This window comes from Lepisosteus platostomus, chromosome 11 (assembly GCF_059453375.1).
Source record: "Lepisosteus platostomus isolate fLepPlt1 chromosome 11, fLepPlt1.hap1, whole genome shotgun sequence".
NCBI classification, from domain to species: domain Eukaryota; kingdom Metazoa; phylum Chordata; class Actinopteri; order Semionotiformes; family Lepisosteidae; genus Lepisosteus; species Lepisosteus platostomus.
In genome coordinates, this window is record NC_142621.1 from 27,020,744 (window position 1) to 27,039,804 (window position 19,061).

General features: G+C 39.5%; 1 protein-coding gene across 2 annotated transcripts in view; it reads right to left on the minus strand.

The window, feature by feature from the left end:
* Positions 1 to 567: 567 nt before the first annotated feature.
* lhx4 (LIM homeobox 4) overlaps positions 568 to 19,061 on the minus strand; it is a 51,829-nt gene continuing 33,335 nt past the window's right edge. For both annotated transcript variants that reach the window (XM_088598958.1, XM_088598959.1), the window contains exons 3-6: positions 10,352 to 10,554; positions 6,763 to 6,917; positions 5,708 to 5,879; positions 568 to 3,457 (exon numbers count right to left, since the gene is read on the minus strand). In XM_088598958.1, the coding sequence (XP_088455084.1) occupies positions 3,072 to 3,457; positions 5,708 to 5,879; positions 6,763 to 6,917; positions 10,352 to 10,554 (916 nt within the window). In that variant the 3' untranslated portion in view covers positions 568 to 3,071. The remainder of the gene's footprint in view (positions 3,458 to 5,707; positions 5,880 to 6,762; positions 6,918 to 10,351; positions 10,555 to 19,061) is intronic.

Below are 19,061 nucleotides of genomic sequence, written 5' to 3' on the forward strand. Positions count from 1 at the left end.
CGAATCAACAATACATAAAATGAACACTGTAATTGTGATTGGACCTTTCTAGATATACTGTAGAAAGCACAAGCCCCAGAAAGTACAAAGGAAGATCTAATCAAATGGGGAAATAGTCTGTTTCAATTGTTATTTCATGCATACTGTATATTAATTGTAGGGCTGAGAGGAACTAATTGCACACGCACATAAGGTATATATTATTGGCTAGATTTTTTTGTTTCCTTAGTTTAATTTAAATCCAAATACCTTTTGGGTTAAATGTCCCAAAGCAACTTACATCTGCACCCACGTATACAGCTGCGCGTTTTACCAGAGCAATGTGGATAATTGTACCTTGCTCACAGGTACAACAGGAGCAAAACTGGGATTTGACCAAGCGAGCACTGCTCCATCCTGCCCAATTAATTGTTCATTTATCATCAACCGCATCAAAGATACTGACATGCGTCTCTCAAGCTGGTATGTTTTTGAGTCTTCATTTTCTGGTAGCAGTGAATGGTTGAATCGATATGAAACCTACCATGACCACCCAGGAAGAAATAATGCAGAATTAGTCATGAAAAATCCAAAGACATGTCAACTTTATTTTTTATATAGATTTCACTGTACACAGTTCATGCCAACGGACAGAAGGCATATACAAATAGACTCACTGCTTTCTTTTTTTTCCCTCAAAGACACATGGCAATAAATAGCGCTCATGAAACAAGACTCCACTTTTGAAACTGTACAAAATTTACAACAATTAAGACTCCAAAGTTCTGAGGCAACAGACAGTATTTTCTCTTTTTTAAATATATATATATATAATTGGATTTGGGGTATTTTATTGTCTTACAATACCCTGTCTGTCCATCCCAGACATGGCTCACAGAGCGTGCGTTACAAAACGTGTTATTGAGGTGCCGCCATCACCCTTTTCCAGTTCACTACAGCTTACTTTGGTTTATTAGGACCTTCCTATGTCATAACATTAGAGCCACTAATGTTTTAGCCCCACACTGCAGTTAAATGACCCTTCAAAGAAGCAAATGTGCATCAGCTCACCGTGGTGTTGTGCTTGCTGCTCAAAGATTTCTCCCTTTTTTTCCAGGAATGTTTTTGTGGTTTTGGCTGTGATAAGTGACACAGTATACAGAGTGTATCACACCATCTGCCTGAAAAAAACCCATATGTAACACATACTATAGAAAGCTATGTCATATACAATAGTTGATTCAAATACATTACTGTAAAATGGGCTTTTCCAGTTTAGGCCTTTGTAAAGCCAAGTCTAAACTTCTAACTTGCTTAAATCGGCCTTTTTAACTGTCATGTATTGCCTGGAATTTTGAGACCTTACTCTTGAAATGACTTTTTTAAGACCTGGAAAACAACTGAAAAGGCTCAAAATGAAGCAAAAGTTATGCCATGGGAGTCACTGTGCCAGCTCTTAGGCAGATACAGTTCGAACCGTTGCCAGCTGTTGATGTGGGTACGCAGGCCTGCTGGGTGTGGTCTTTCTAAAGCAGGGCTGTCAAACTCAGCCCAGTTTCTTTTTGTTCTTTGTTCCATCTGAGCTCTGTGTGTCTCATCACTTAACTTCATAATTGTAACATTTCTATGCTGGCTCCAAAGTGTTTATAGGTAACTGTAATTAAGTGAATGTTTTAATTTAACAACTGCCAAAGACCTTAAGAAATATCCTATATGTGTCTAAGCAAGGAAATAATTCGAAAAAAAAAAGTTAAATTAACATCTGGGGTTGGAACAAAAACCAGAAGACACTGGGAGGTCTAGTTTAGCTCATTAGTTGTTCAACACAGTTTTAGGAGTGGCAAATCCATGTCCACTGGTTTCTGTTTGATTTTAGGCTGTACTGTGTAGCAGACTTATCATGGTTGCAGTACGTTTTTAAAGCAGTAGCAGGTGCCAAATGACCACTGTACATTCACCACAGTGAAACAGCCATTACCAGATCTCCAGGCTTGTGGTATCAACTGTGAATCAGAAATGAGCTGATTTGAACATTTTAGAAATCACAGCACTTTATGCGTGTCCCTGCAAACAACAAAACAGTCACACCTAAAATTCCAATTGAAATGTTAACTACTGTGATGCCACCCCATCGATCTTTCCTAATCTTAGGAGTGACCAGAGGAACAACCTTTGCCATTACACTAGCCCTGTTCGAAACATCAGGAAGCCTTAACAAGGTTGGAGTTTCACCATTACCATGTACGGTGTTTTATCTCAAGTGTTTTCTGTCTTTTTCCATAATTACTTTAGTTTCAGCAAAAAGTTGAATGTCAAACAACCCAATAACTCTGAACTAAAAACAGAACATCTGACCCAATTCTTGTTCTGGACCTTGGAATGTAATAAGTGTTTCAATTTGACCATACAGCTTTATGTGTTGTACAGGAGTATCTTTAGTCCTTTAAAAACACTTATAATTGGGGAACATTAACTCCTGTGGAGCTCACTACTTCTTCTCTTAATCTAGTGATCTAAAGTTATTGCTTAGATGGCTACAATTCCATCTTGTTTCCTACAAAAAGCATCCATCCCCTGACTAGGTATTTTCATGCATTTAGTAAGAGCTATGTATGGTATATGTGCAAAAGAATTAAGGTAAAGTGCAAAATAAATGCTTTAACAGAGGCAGTCAGGCTTTTGACATTCAATTTTCTTCTGGAAAAACCTCCCACGAAAGACTCAGCTGGGAATTTTGGCACGCCTAGGAACATTAAAATAATTCTCCGGTCAGATTTTAAACGGAACTGAGAAATAAGAGTCAAAAAGACTGACAAGGAAGAGAAAATAAATAAATGATGAGATGTGAAGATGACGTCATCCTGAAACTGCAGTGCTGGACGATCTTTCTTCTTCTAAGGGCCCGGGCTCAGACTGTCCACCTGAAAAGAGTGACATCCCTGCTCTTCGCCAGCTGCCCATCCACCCAGCAGTCGCTCTGTCCCCAACCAAAGTTCCTTTGGATGTGAAGCTCTTCAAATGCTCCCTTTAAAAATAGCTCTGTAGAAAGGTAAAAAGCTGCTCGCCATGTGATTGTGCCCGGCTGGGCCAGTCTAAAACTGGGAGTGATCCATCTCGTCCAGCCAGGAGGCTGGGCTGGTGGGGAAGTCTGGGTAGCCAGCACTGCTGCCAGTGGACAGGTCAGAGGTGGGCCCCCCTGTCATGGCTCTCAGCGCCTGGCTCACCCCCTGCCCACCCTGTGCCATGATGCTGTCCATGGAGAAGCCCAGATTATTGAGCAGGGGCGTGTGGGCAGGCAGAGAGACGATGGAGGAGGGCGACTGGGGGACACCGTAGGGGCTGTTGGCTCGCAAGTCGTGGAAGGGCTGTCCCGTGCCGTCCAGAGAGAAGCTGCCGTTCAGCAGGTTTCCATTTCCCACATCTCCCATGCTGCCGTAGAGCCCATTGGAGTGGCCCAGGTCCGACAGTATCTGATCCTCTGCGGGGAGAGGGAGTACAACATCAGGAAAGGGCCTTTTTAACAATTGCCATATTAGTAGCGTAAATCTATTTATGGATCCTAAACAGTTCCTTGAAGCTGGATAAAGCAGGTTTTCTCAAATTTAGGGTTGAAAACAGAGAGCCTGAATCTTCTGAAAGTATCAAACTACTAAGTGATGTTGTAGACGCAGACTGGGATTCATACACAAAATGTATGAATAATATTGTGGGTAATTTATTACCTCTTTGACAGTGGGAATGATTGGTTAAAAAAACATTTTTGCCCTTTTTTACATGCCAAAAAACATACTGATTGTTTTTTATGAATACGTTAAATATATGTACTTAATGTGGAAATTAACATATCATATTTTATAGCAATATTATGGCAACACATTATTTCAAAGCACTGTATAATTCCAACTTCTTTGGCTTCTCAAGCACTTTACAAAATAGATTTTCAAAACCATGAAAAATATATAAGAAAAAAATACAAATTAAAACTGCATGAAATATACAAAGATCACTTCATTAGCCATGTACAATTTCTTGTATTAGAAATTTGTATTTTTCGCATACCCAAACTTGCTCTCCATGAGACACACAGACAGGGAGAGAAGCTTGGGGTCAGAGCGCAGGGTCAGCCATTTATACAGCACCCCTGGAGCAGTTGGGGTTCAGGGCCTTGCTCAGGGGCCCAACGGAGTAGGATTCCTCTGCCAGCTGCAGGATCTGAATCTGCAGCAACCTTCCAGCCACAGGGGCAGATCCTTAGCCACAGAGCCACCAAACCGCCAAGTCAATAATTTAGAGAAAAGATGACAAATATCTAATACTTAATATTATAAGTATTTATTATATCAATATGAATGTTAGTATATAAATATTGACTGTATTTATTCCAGTTATCCAGGCTCTTGTACAAGACTGATGACCTATGAAGTGGGTTGCAGCAGCTTTTTTTTTTACAATTTTTTCAAGTGATTTCTCTTCAGTTCTCCTAGCTATTAAAAAGATTCAGAATCATAATGGTGTTTGACAGGTTGTGCTAAATGGTGTCACCTGGACTACACAATTTTAAGAAGCTGTAGGCTAAGACCTCAAATGTTTTCTATTTTATAATTACAATTCGTAATACAGTAAATATACTTTTTGAGAGCAAAGCATAAAGGTATAACATTTTTGAGAACACTGTAATGCCATTAAGATCAAGAGCCCCACCTTGTTAAATTCCCTGGCATGGAGATGATACGTAACACAATACAAAGCACAAAATAGAATTGGCACAAACACATCAGGCCTGATCACAATGCTCATGCACACGTCTAAGAGAAGAAAACTAGACCAATCCCTTACACGTGGGACTGCTGATTTTAATCAGATTCTGTATATTGTTGTAAAATGTATTTACTCTAGCTGTCAGAACATTTTTACACTTAAAAGTGCAATGAGAGAAAATTGCCTTCCAAAGTTAAATGAGTGCAAACTGACTGATTTCCCTGCTGTGGACACAGAGCACTCTCTCAAGTCCGGTGTGGTGTGAGGCTGAGCCACTAAACTAAACCACTTGCCTGTCAAGTGCTGAGAGCTGCCCTGGATATCAAAAAGAACTGCGAGCACTCTCTAGCTAATTGACTAAAAAGCTTTACCTGCTTTAATAGAGTTTGTGTGCCCTGTTTCCTTTCTCGTAAAAACCATTCTTGAAGCGACTTGTGTTTTACGAGATTCCAAAACGTGCTTGCAAACACAAAATAAACATGGCCATTCCAAAATGTCTCCTGGGTCTTCACATACTGTAGCCTCTGCTGCATTATCGCCTATTTAGGGGAATCTACACAACAGGAAGCAAGGCAGAATGCAGATCAGGTGTCAGGAGGAGGATGTCCAAGGATGTACTAAGCACTGCTTAGTTTTCTTTAATGCTTATAGAAACTCTGTTTTAACTTGATATAATCTGTTAAATTTACAAAAAAAAATAATAATAGGGGAGACTGTGTTTCAAGGAATCTTCATTTTTAAGAACATTTTTGTTTTAAAAAAGACAAATATCTTGCTTAACAATTGGTACAAATGGTTGAGCTCATTAGGTGCTTTCTTTCTGTATAATATTAGAAAATGGACTACAGTCCACTACACCTTACTCTTATGTTTGCTACAAAAATCTAAGAAAATCTATGAAACCTTGAAGGGAAAAATGGGAAGTGAAACCAGAATCGTAGGTGTGAGGACGTGTTTTTTTCCTCCTGACCTCTGAAGCTGAGCTCGCTGTCGCTGAGCCCCCCGTCCTCCGCTGAGCTCTCCTTCTCGGGCTTGCTTCCCCCGCGGCTCCGCTTCACGTTCTTGTAGAACTGTCCCCAGCGGTGCCGCCCCGCGTCCTTCTTTAGTCGCTTCTCTTTCGCTCGCCGGTTCTGGAACCACACCTGAGGCAAGAGCGACACCGCGCTGCGTCAGCCCGTCCGGCCCGCCATATCATGTGATCGCTAGGGCGTTTTACTGACCAGAACAATGAAATGGATTGGCAGATGTAAACTGGGAAATCCAGATGAATGGAAACTACACGTTAGAGACACGGGGGCTGAAGACCTATGGCTGTTCACGGATGAAGAACGTTTCTGCTTGTTATATTTTCTTAAACCAGAAAAGGAAAACAACTGTATGTTCAGCCCTGTCATGTTAAATTGCAGCAGCCACGACAAGGACATAATCTATAAGTGACACAACCACTTAACGGAGCAAAACTAAAACTACCAAGCAGCTCAGTCCATGTGCATCATGCATTCGTGCCTTTAAACCCCAAGCACTGAAAACAGCACACTTCCGCTGTACTTCGGTTCTCTTTTTAATATAAGGGGCTCTTCCTTTACAATGCATTCTCTGCTTGCTACTTCTAGTAAAGACAGACGATCAAAGGTGATGAATCGTTTCTTCAATTGGAGACATCAAGTTATCAAAAGAGTACAACGAGTCAAACGTGTTTCCATTTGCCGCTATATTAAAGCGTGCACTTAGCTTTGTCGTGACTAACTGTGGTTGGTATTGAGCTTATTATACTTCTTTATACTGCATTGTGTTTGTACTAAGACTTAATTTCCTTTCCTTTGCATCGCTTTCACCTTAGTATCTTACTGTACAGATTAAAGGGTATATCTATGTCAGAAGGTTAACCCCAGGTGAGAAAACCCCAAGCAAGGTGACAGAGATTAAGTCCCCGTTTTCTTGGAAGCAAAGGTGGTTAGAAGCCTAATCCCGCATTACCAGTTGACGTTCGGTAAATTCAGTGACTGGAAATCCACCCCCACTCACCTGAACCACTCTCATGTCCAGCCCTGTCTCCGAGGACAGCTGTTCTCGCACGTGGCGCGCCGGTTTCGGAGAGTTCTTGTAGGCATTCTTCAGCGTCTCCAGCTGCTTGGCGGTGATGGTCGTCCGTGGTCTCTTGGCTCCCGCCTCTGAATCATCTGCGTTAGAAACAGGGGTTCTTACCGGGGTAACCTCTACTCAGGGCTCTGGGGATACCCACTTTTCTGCAGTACAAAGGCTGAGCTGTTACGTGCTCCGGAATTCCAACCAGACTCCCTGCTGTACTTTCGTTAGTTGTCACCCAACGAGATAGCGGTGAGTGCAGAAACAGTTTTTCAATGATAACTGCTCAAAATTTGACCTGGTCTGGAATTCTGCAGATTGTACCTATCCCACAAAACATGCTTGTTGAACACCAAGACCTGCAGTTATTTTAATTCTCCAATGGCGCTGATGTCTAAATGTTTTGCAGGGCGTTATATCACATACTGTACAGTATGAGGGAAACTGCAGTTCAATAATACATAAAGACATATTGTAAGTAAACATGGGCGATGTAAGTTGTTGATCTGCATCCAGAAAATAAAGTGAAACATAATATTTCAGTGGTCTAAAACATCTGGCCAGTTTTGGCACAAACAGGTTTAGTTACATTAAAAATGAACAATTCTACCAGTTTCCTAAAGTAGGAACAGCTGGGTCTACTTTTACTAATAAAAGGAAAATCAGTTTTACTATTGTTTGCTTTGTGATACATATACAAAAGATGTAATAAAACTTTTTCAGAGATAATCATTGACTTTTGATCATTAGCAAGTCTTTACTTAAACTTTAAAAAAGTGAGAGAATATGCTTTGCTTTAAAACTGTATGAATGTATTTTTTAAAATGAAAGTCACTGAAACGGTGACTATAATTCTGATGATCTAAATGGTAAAGCTGATCTAAAATGTACATAAATGATGTGGAACCATACAATTTATAAGTATACTGTTACATAAGTGTCCATGAATTATAAAGTCTAGAATTAAGATGAGCAAAGGTTTCATTAAAAAAAAGAGGCTCCTGCAAATATTTCCACATAAATTCTTATTCCAGATTAACCTTCAGGCTTCTGTTACAAAAGAACACTATTTTATCCCAGTTATCTAGTGACTAAGAGGAGCAAAGCCTGAGACTGCCAACCTACAGTAGGTCTGTTGAGAGGATTAGCACTGTATTAACCACTATGTTTTGGTCTGTCAGTTTCCCTATCTGCATGGGTTGCAAGACTCAATAGTTATTGGGAATCTACCATTCCTTCACTTAACAGAATCAATGAGAGGAGGATAGAAATCTCAATAAATAAGGAACCAAGGCTTTCAGCATGAAATCCATGAAGCGGTCAGTTAAGCTTCAGAGCTAATTACTGGAGACCCCTGAGGGTTTTTTCATTGATGAAGGGGTCAAGTGCATTTCCTGCATTTTCTCTCTCTAATGAAATTGTCACCTTCTGCCGGCTCAAACCATTGTTCATATTTTAGTTCTGATTTTAAAATCTTAGAATAGGGCTGTTCAGTTCTAGTCCTGGTGGGCTGGGTGTGTCTGTGGGCTCATTCCAGCTCAGCCTCCTAATGAGCTAAACCGTCTTGTTTACACAAGCTTAACTGGACCAACTTAACAGCAACTCCCAGCTGCTCAGGTACAGCTGCTTGAAAGACACTTTGAAAACCCACAGACTTGTTGGCCATCCAGGACAAGGATACACTTGTCTTAAAAAGTGTGGATTAATCTAATTTGTGTCACCAAAGCATCTCAGTGCTGAGAATAATGAGGGTTGATCACACTACTACAGTCACAGCACCATTTTTAATGGTAACATTTTAAATCAGGCAAATAATTTACATCCATTACTCTAAAAAATATCAGATTGTGTCATTAACCTGGCAGGAACTGATATTTAACTTTACTCTTATAAACAAAGTCATTATAATTTTGAAGGTTCTGTTTAATTTTCTACAAAGTAGTAATAATGTATTCGTGATTGTGAGGTATAATAATGTATTATCACTATTCCAGCAGGCAAACAAACCAACTGAACAAGGTTCTTTATTTGTTCAAAAGCATCTTAAGGAGGTTTTATAGTGAACAGATGATGAGTATTGCATGTTTACTGCTCACTGGTGTTTGGCACCAATTTTCTTTTCTGCAATGCTGAATTTACACATTAAAGTCCTTCATTTTAATGGTATTCCTGTCTTGCTCAAAGTGCCCCAGTGAGTAATATGGTCACCTTAGGTTGAACACTTTGCTTATCAAGCAAAATCATGGCTTCCTAGTCTTAACCCTCAAGGTCTGCAACACAGCAAGCTTTTTATGTTTGTACGTTATAAACATACATACAACTAAGAGAAGAGTTTAAGTGGTCCAGTTACAATCCAGTTTGTACCTTTTAGCTGTTGACAATTTAAAGGGAACAAGAAAACCTGGGAACTGTGAAACCAGAGGGCCAGAGCTCGGCACTCCTATCCTGTAGTGTTACTTTGAGCGAACGGAATATTGCCAGTCCACCTCACCATCAAGAAGTTTAGCTGATTATGTCAAAACATTGTATGTACAGTATATCTATGAATTGGCTTCATTGCTCTCCTCTCCACTGATAGCTGATGTGTGGTGAGTGTTCTGGTGCACTGGCTGCCGTCGCATCATCCAGGTGGGGCTGCACAGTGGTGGTGGTGGAGGGGAGTTCCCATTACCCGTAAAGAGCTTTGAGTGGAGTGTCCAGAAAAGCGCTATATAAGTGTAAGCAATTATTATTATTATTATTATTATTATTATTATTATTATTATTATTATTATTATTATTATTATTATAACAATTGAAAATTTGCATTCTGCTCTTCTGCTGTAGTTTTAGCACTTAGCACTGCCTAACCAATTGGAGCTGGTATTTCCCTGGAAGAGTAGATGAAAATTAAGCTGAGAATGCCATGTGATATTTCAACACTTCAGCTTCACATAGCATAACCAACCAGTGAAAGCAGAACAACAGGTGTGTGAATGGACAGCCAGAACAACAGTGACACAAACCCAGAAAACCTTACAAAATTCACTTTTTTTTAAGTGCTATAGAGAGAGTTACCTTTTGATTAATGCATTCATTATCTAAGCTCCATTCGCATCTCTGCCTACAGATTTTGGAAGGTACAATTAAATTCATATAATTGAATCTCTGGGGACATGATAGGTTTTCTTGACTTATTCACAAAGAGAACAATAGTCCCAGTGCTACAAAATCCATAATGAAACATGAAAACTACCCACAAGGGTTATTCATTTAGTAATAACTGAAAGATCCATTTGCAACTTTGAAGTTTATTTTGGGATTTTCCCATTGGGAAGGCCCGGGTACAAAATCCATGGGGTTTTAAAATGGCCTTTTATGAATATTGGCCTTAAACCGTGGAGCCTGGAACAGCAATCTAAACCAATGGCAGTTCCAAATGCAACAGAACCAGTGTACAGTGCATGTGTGGAGTGGTTGGGTCCAGAAGGCTTTTATGGGTAAAAAGAGGAATACGCTGCCCTCCCCCATCATCCCGATCCCTGTGTACCATTCTGTTTGGCGGTTTCGTAGTCCTCTTTGCACACCAGCCTCCCATCCTCCATGAGGTAGAACTCGTCGCCCGTGGCCAGCTGCCGGTTGCACATGACACAGGCGAAGCAGTGCAGGTGGTAGACGAAGTCCTGGGCTTTCCGCACCACCTGCGTTGGGGGGATACCCTGCTGGCAGGAGGCACACTTTGTCCCGAAGCGCCTGCAACACAAGACAGGGCCGTCGTCAACAGGGGTACGCTGGAACTATCCTGCACTGAGCGCCGTTTTTAAAAGCCGCGCGGCCCCAAAACGAGGACGCGATGGCTCATTGTGTCCTATCTGTAAATCGTTTTTTTTCTTTAATCTGTAGGGGTCCCCTTTCATGAAAGAACCCCTTCAGAAAACTGTGCTCACAGAAAGGCGCAGCCGCTGTTGCAGTGAAACGCAGAACAGACAGAGCCCTTTTCCTAACAACATGATGAGGATTTGGACATTTATTCTTCAGGTGCCAACTCCCCTTACACTGTAATTAGTGCGTTTGAAATTAATTAAATAAAAACAGTTCCACGCCACCTGGGGTTTTGGATTTTCACTTTTGTGATTTGTGAACAGTATGCAACACTATTTTATTCTGAAAAGATATGATATTTAATCTGAAAGGGGCCAAAATAACAAATGCGGAGAGCCGAAACAATGAATACACTGGAGGCAAAACTGAGAATTTGGTTGGAGGATGATCAGTCAGCGTCAGTTGTCATCGCTCTGTCCAAATTTGCAGGCAGAGGCTCAGTGAAGACATGCATTTCAGAGCAACAGCTCTAGTTTCATCCTTCTGTTTTTTTTTTTAAACTCAGACTCCCCAGCCGTACAGTATGAGCCCACCTAAATTGGAACAGCCTATTTTCTTGAGAACCCGATACCCACTCAGGAGAGTCATTTGCAATTGCTACCCTGCACAGCCAGCCATGTTTTGACAAACTGCACCCAAGGTCTATGGGGTGTTAGTCTGACAAAAACTATAAATATAAACTTCAATTAACTTGTGTAAAATATAGATGTTTCATAGGAAATCAGACTAAAAGTGTTTGATCATAGCTAATTTTATGTTTAGTATCTTATTGGTCCTTGAAGAAGCCAGATTATCAGCTCAAAATTCCCACAATCCTTTGCATAAAGAAGGGCCTCCTGTTCTCAGTTTTAAATGCACTTCCTCATAGTTTCGCCTTTTGTTCTCTGGTTTGTGCTTCATTGTTTGTTCTGAATCCACTGGGTTCTGAAAGTCTGCAGGATTTTGAACACTTGGATCAGATCCCTTAGTAGTTTTCTCTGTTGAGGGCTAAAAAGACTCGGCTCTTTCAGTACATCAGCTGGTCAAAACTCACAGGCAAGAGTGTACAGGTCTCATAGCATAAGATACTGTCACTCCCCAGGATGCCCAGCAGTGCTTGAGGTTTCTGCGGCAGAAAGCTGACATTTTGGCATAGCAGGCTTATTGCTGCTTCTGTGGCTGTGCAGCTGAGGCACTGTAAAGATGCATCAGTATAATAGCAACTGGGACACACTGCAGATCACATAATAGCAAGTTATTTAATCAATACATATTTCAAAATAGTACACATTCCAAAGATCTAGCTGCACAGCTTTAACAAAAAGTTGAACTTTAAAAACGGAACATCTCCAGGAATTAGGCAGCCAGAAGGCATCGGGAATCTACACCAGAATGCTCTCAAAACACCCCCATTGCTGCTGCAGCTCTGCTTTGTTGTGCACGGTAAGAAATCATGAATGGGCACAGAAACACCTCAACTCAAGAACTGAATCTTGGGAGACAATAATGACTCCAAATGCACTTTTACTAAAAGTCAAATGATTTATTTTGAATTGGTGTCGGTGTCAGTGTAAAATTTGGAAAAACAATGTTAAATATAATTTACTACCAAATGTGCACAGCTCAATTAAATGGCAAATCTTAACGCATTCTAATACATTTATATCTTCTCCAATTTGAGACACAAGATCAAAGTCACTTTCCCTGGGCAACCAGAAAGAGCATTAAAGCTCTCTTTTTATTTTGGCCAATGCCAGCTTGGTCTTATGGAAGACACTTCTGTAGTTCTATATTTCCTGCTTTTCCTATTACTTTGGTCCATCGCCATCTCTATCACCTGGAGCACCGATGACTTGATCACCGTGAAAGTGATCACCATGGAAACCAGGTCCCTGTGGCCTAATGAGAATATCCTCAAAAGAGTTTTTGCCTCTTAAAATCAAGGTAGTGTATATTTGGCAATCTTTCTGACAATAGTAAATAACGTAAAACTAAGTATTTCTAAAGCAATATAACAATACAAACTCATATCCCTGAAATATATTTATCATAACGTTATATTTTTAGAGGGATCTCCAAAACACATTTTGAATGATTAAATTAAATGATTATTTAATTTAAAAAAACAACAAAAAAAACACCTCTGATTTAATGCCAAGCCAAAATAGTGAGTTCTGCTTTGAGTCTGCATTCCTGTTTTAAAATAAACGCTAAATTGGAATATCGGGGCCAAAGCTTTTCTAAGTCTTTTCTTAGTTATTACTTGTTCTCTTACATCTGCTTACTGCCATTCCAACCAACAGTTCCAAAAAATGTGCACAACTGGACAGTAGTTTTAAAGCTTGATTGTGTGGACCTGCTCCATACAGTACTACTCCTGATCCCCTGCAAACAAAATGAAAGGCATACACAACCCTTACAGGCAACTGCACTACAGGACTTTGTCGCCTCTGCTTCCCTAACCAGTGATGGATTATCAAAGAAGACAGTCCTTCTACAGAATAGATACATCCAGCACTGTTCCTTAAATACAGTAGCAGACAGTGAATGAGTACAACAATACAATGAAGAAATACATTGAATGGGTAAGAAGCATGTGATTTGAGCCTTGAATTTAACTACTGTATGCATTCATATACAACAGCTGGAAAAATTACAAAATGTATACACAATGCAATACTGTATGTATTCACATTTATTTTAAGTATTGGGATTACTTTGGTGGGACACTGTATTAGCTCAGCAGGTTAATTATTATTTGTGTAAGTTATCCCTAACCCTGCATTACAATGACACTCTCAGATCATTACAATGAATCTCAGTGCCAGCCTTTACGATTCCCACATCCAGTGGATACTGTTCATTCATTTGTTGCTGAAATGTAAATTACCATTATAACACTCTCTAGTCATATAGGATGTGTAACAATAAATTTAAAAGTTACAGTACCTGGAAAATGCATTCATGGCTATCTGATGCATATGAAGGATTTTGGAATACGGTTTGCTTGTTTGCCTTGTCTCCTTTTTGATTCACTATCCAAACCAATGTAGTGAGGGCCTCAAAGATACAGTACAGGAATGCTGTAAACACGATAAGGGAAGCAATAAACCACTGGCTGAGAGATGGTAATAAATCAGGGGACACATACAATAAAAAAAACTGTTATTCCTCACCAAGGTGAAGTTTGTTCATTAATGCTGGGAAAGGCGTCTGTCTTGCTGTTCTGCTAGTTATCTCTCCCCGCCATTTGTGGTTGCACACTGTCGCAGTTTTAACATAAAAGAATCCCCACTTGTCCCTTGGGGCGACTAATAAAGTTAGCTTCCACTCTCTGACTCACTAGCTTTTTAGGTTTCCGTGAAGCTTTTGACATTAAAGCCCCAAACATGATTTAGTAAAAGCTGGGGCTGATCCTGTTTTGGATAAAAGTCAAACCTAATTTGTTCTTTAATGCTCGGAAATCCAATCGCAGCTAAAAGAGGAGAAAAAAAAAGTTGCTTAAGTGTTCCGTTCTGACCGGTATTAATCTTAAAGTCTGTCAATACGAACGACCACTAGGTACTGCTGGAGCGCATACGGAAGGGAGCTACAATCTTAGTCCTTGAGATCACTTTTTCCCCCTTTTCTTTGCAAGTGAGCCATCAATTACTTAATTGAGCCTTTAATTAAACTCATAATGTGCTGAATTGGACCTTTTTAATTGTTACTATGTCCTCCAAAGTTTGAGGTTTCAAGGTACTTGTAAAACTTTATAGGTAATTTGAAATCTCCAGCTGTTTAAGAGCTGAAAACAATTTAAAAGGTCTTATCAATAGTAACAGAGCTCGTCACCTATGATGAACCTCTTAGGGTGATCTCACATCTCCCTGAAAAAGACTTCAGTATTGCAAGGCCACAGCATAAGCTGTCTGCTCTTTTGGCCAGCTGAACTAGTATGCTTTCTTGTCAAGCTGTCTGGAGGTCTCACACAGGAAAGGCAAGCAAAGAGTACTTGTGAGTCCCAGGCTGGAATAAGCAGTAGGCTACCTGTCCATACATTATAAGACAGGAAAGGCTTTTAAAGTGTTATGTGTTTTTTTTTAAATGTCATTATTGCTGAATCACAGAATCACAAAATGGCACAGTTAGGGTTGCCAACTGGACACAATTCTAGAAAGCCTGTTGAACCTGCATCTTAACCACAAGAGTCTGAGAACAATCAAAGTTATGTGTGTGTTTCAGTCAGAGATCTGAATCATTAATTTGGCTTGTTGACTCTTTGCTGACAAAAGTTGTCACTGATCATACCTTATGAACAGTTAATCAATATTACTTATCTGATTGGGGCGAGTCTGGGTAAATTAAGGCAATATATTAATGATGCTTAAGTAGTTTACTGACATTTCTCAGTACTGTTGCTGCTCAGTTGTATTTCTTGACACAAATAAATTTGAACATTTTCTAAATGAATGAGATTAAAATATTTTAAAAGGCATATACGGGATATAAAAGCATGCATGAAAAATGACATGAGAATTATGAAGGCATTTAATGCTCATTCCAGGAAAGACTGTCTAGTTTGTTTTTTTTGGACTCCTTGACAAAAGCACACAGAGGTATCATTATGTTAAATCTGTGTCACTGGTTAAAAAATGTTAAAGCACAGAAAGTGTAAAAATACAGACGTAGTTTTTGTATGGGAAAAGTACAGAAACAGATCATTATAAAAAAACATGATTTAGTTCAATCACAAAATCTATATTTTCTGAATAAATACTTTATACTACATTATCACAGTCATTGACTTAAAAATAACAAAGTGTAACTTATAGTTATTACTATTACTGTATAGTTATATATAACATCCATCCAACTTCCAACCATTTAATCCAAATCAGTGTCTCAGGGGAGCCGGAGCCTATGTCACCAAGCAATGGACATAAGGCAGGATACAGCCTGGACAGGACGGCAGCTCATCACAGGACAGACACAGACACAAACACCCACACTCAAGTCAGGGCCTGTTTCCCAGACACCAAGTAACCTACCATTATGTCTTCGGATTGCGGTTTGGGAACCTGAGGACATGGATGAAACCTATACGAACACAGAAGGAACATACAAAATCCTTGTGGATAGCACCCTGGGTCTGAAATTGAACCCAAGGCCCCAGTGCTGACCACTGTACTTTTGCCACCATATGTATAAAATAATTAAAGCTGGTTTATACACACAGGTGTGCGTGGATGTTCTGGGACATCTTTGACTCTGTGACACGAATTCTGAATGGAAGTTCCTTTTTCTCAGGGCATCTCCGGAGTTTACAATGTCATTTTCTAGAAACAACGCATTTTACTTTCCCAAAAAAGCCACTGTTTCCTGTGACTTCATCTGCTCTTGACATAGACAGTACAGTACATACAGAGACCTTCTAATTGCATTATTTTGCAATAGCAAAGCTACTTCTCAGCCTACCAACCTGTTTGAGAATTCCTGCAGTCAGGGAGGATATGGAAAAAAGCAGAAACTGATTAGAGCAAACAGATGTTTTTTTCAGAACACTTCCTAGAAAACTGTTGTAATTTAGGGAACATCACTATTGTGAACTGAATGATACTGACAGGTTTTCATGAGCAGTTTAATCATTATTAGTATTGCATCTAATTATCCTAGCATTGTTGGTGTCCACATATTTCATATACTGTAGGACTACATTAAAACACCGAGATGTGATTTTTAGTAGATTTGCAGACCTAAAATGAATATTTCTGCAAACCAATAAAAAAATGAACTATGCATTCTATGAAATTGGGAGAGTCGGGTCGGATTTTAAGTGTGATAAAAAAGTTCCAGACAATGGTACTATATGAGGAAGAACTGCAGAAGGAACTAAAAAGTCAGGCTAGGAGTATTCACCTCTTAGTCTGGACAGCCCAGCCACAGCTCAGCACTATTTCAAAGAAGCTCATCTTAGAAAAATAAACATTTTTGACTGAAACATATACCAAACCCTAGCACCTAGTACCTGGGAAGTACAAAGTGATGCTATAATCCACTGAATACCCATAGTGTACACAGAATGACTATAACTCCTGAAATACATGACAATATGAAGCTCAAAAGCAAACAAATTGATTAGATACCCTAATATATTAAGAAAAAATCAGAAGCTCAGATATTTTGCTGGCAGAAACGTGAATATAATCTATGAAACTATGGAAACACACCACTAATTTATTCTTACTTTTTTCTCTTCTTTTACGGCATTTTTATGATCATCAATCTTAAATGTTCCTCAATAAAAAAAACTCTGTTCTTTTTCTGTCTGTACCTCTATTGCTCTTTTTTTATATTGAACAATATAAATACAGAATGCATTTTAGGCATCTAATCAGGTTTGTTGGTCCTGTATGTTTAAAAAGTCATCTTAACTCCTTTGATGAGCTGGCAGGATTCCAGTGTGCGCATGGGTCATAACCCTTGTTTTACCATATAAAAAATATATCCCTAAGAAGTTATGATATTGCTCTGACTGGTTCAATATAAAGCGCAAACAGTGGTGGAAATTATATACAAATACACTGCTTGTGAAGAGAATTCTAGGTACAAAGAAGAAAAGAAAGAAGACCCGGCAACACCACACAAAACAGAGCCACTGACTGTGCAGCCGTTTGTCCAAGAATTCTTCCTAATGTAGTAACATACCCAGTGGACAGTAAAAGTGTTGTGACACTGCTCTAATGTGATACTGTCTGGTATTGTTTTAATCAGTCTTTAGCCGGTAATGTGTCAGTGCTGAGGGTAATATAGGCAACGTGTTTGAGAAAAAAAAACCAAAGAGCTGCCAGAGAAACACAGGGAAACAGGCAAACATCAGTATGTGCAGGTAGCATGGTGTTTGCAGCCAGCTGTGGAGACAGTCCAGAGCCATAAACAGAGATGAGCAAAGTTCAAAACCAAGAGACACAGTACAAAGTGACAGAGGAGGAGAAGCCAGAGGACGAAGTCAGGGTGAAGCAACAGTCCAGAATCCAGGAAGCAAACACAGCAAGAACTTGAAACCTGGTGTGAACCCCGAAACATAGCAAACGCTATAACAGAGTACCTGAGCACTGAGAGATCACGGATTACTGTATGTAGTCTTGAACCACCTGAGGCTGGTGTGATGGATAATTGCCTCCAGACACTCGTTGAATTAAGTACCATGGTAACCGGCTCTGAATGTCAGATGGTACATGTGGCCAGGTGCCGTGTAGATACCAGCTTGCCCTGCCACTCATCCACGGCAACGAGCATAACATAGTTTAATTGACATTTTACATATGGCTAAACTACTGTTCAGGGAACGTTACTTTTAAAAAGTAATGCATTAGAGTTACAAATCACTCACAAAAGGGATCACTTCTTTAAACGGACTACATAGTAACATAGTAGGGGTTCATATATTTTTTAAGTCATCAGTTACACTGATCTGAGTAGTGTGTGTATAATTACTATATACAGCAACATATCCATCAATTTTTCACCACTTCTTCCAATTCAGGATCAATGGGGAGCCGGTGCCTATCCAGGCAAGTACAGGAGTAAGGCAGGGATGGGACGGACGAGACAGACAGACACCCATCCATCTCAAGGCAGACACACAGACGCAACCATGCATTTACACCTAAGGCCAATTTTCCCAGAAGCTAATTGACCTACGAGTTAAGCAACATATTATATTACAAGTATAATTATTACAAATAATTGTGTCCACTTCCTTATTCATTTAAAAAATAATACCTTACACAAACAGTTTGTAACTGTGATGGATTGCTTTTTAGAAGTGGTTTTTCCCAACTCTGGTCCTGGCCTATGTTTGTGTCCACTCTTCTGAACACTCTTAGACAAAATAACAGTAAAAGGTAACATACTTGTAATATAGGAGTTAAATAAAATTTCTGTCCCGTAATGAAGAGAATACAAAAGAGGATGAAGTAGAAAATGTAAGTTATATAAATACAGGCCTCAAAGGGATGATAGACCATAAACATATGGTAGGGTCAAACAAAATCTATGAGTTCTAGAAAACTTTTCGTTGTGTGTCATTACATTTCCTAGTGCGATAAAATGAGGAGCAGATGTGCACTAAATTCATTACAACACCTTAACCATTAGGTGTAAGAATGAATTAGCAGGTCTAAAGTGTTATACTACATACACTTGGGAGGAATATCACTAAACAAATTTAGCCTCATAAACAATTGCTGTTAAATAAATTGAAATAATCATGAAAAAACCCAAACAGCTTGGTGAAAAGTCAAGATTTCAAGAAACCCTCATTTGAAAGAAAACCCTCAAGAGTGAAAGCAAACATTTGTGGATTGAAATGCATGTGACAATCAGATCCACTGATAAAGGGGTGAATAGGATCTAGA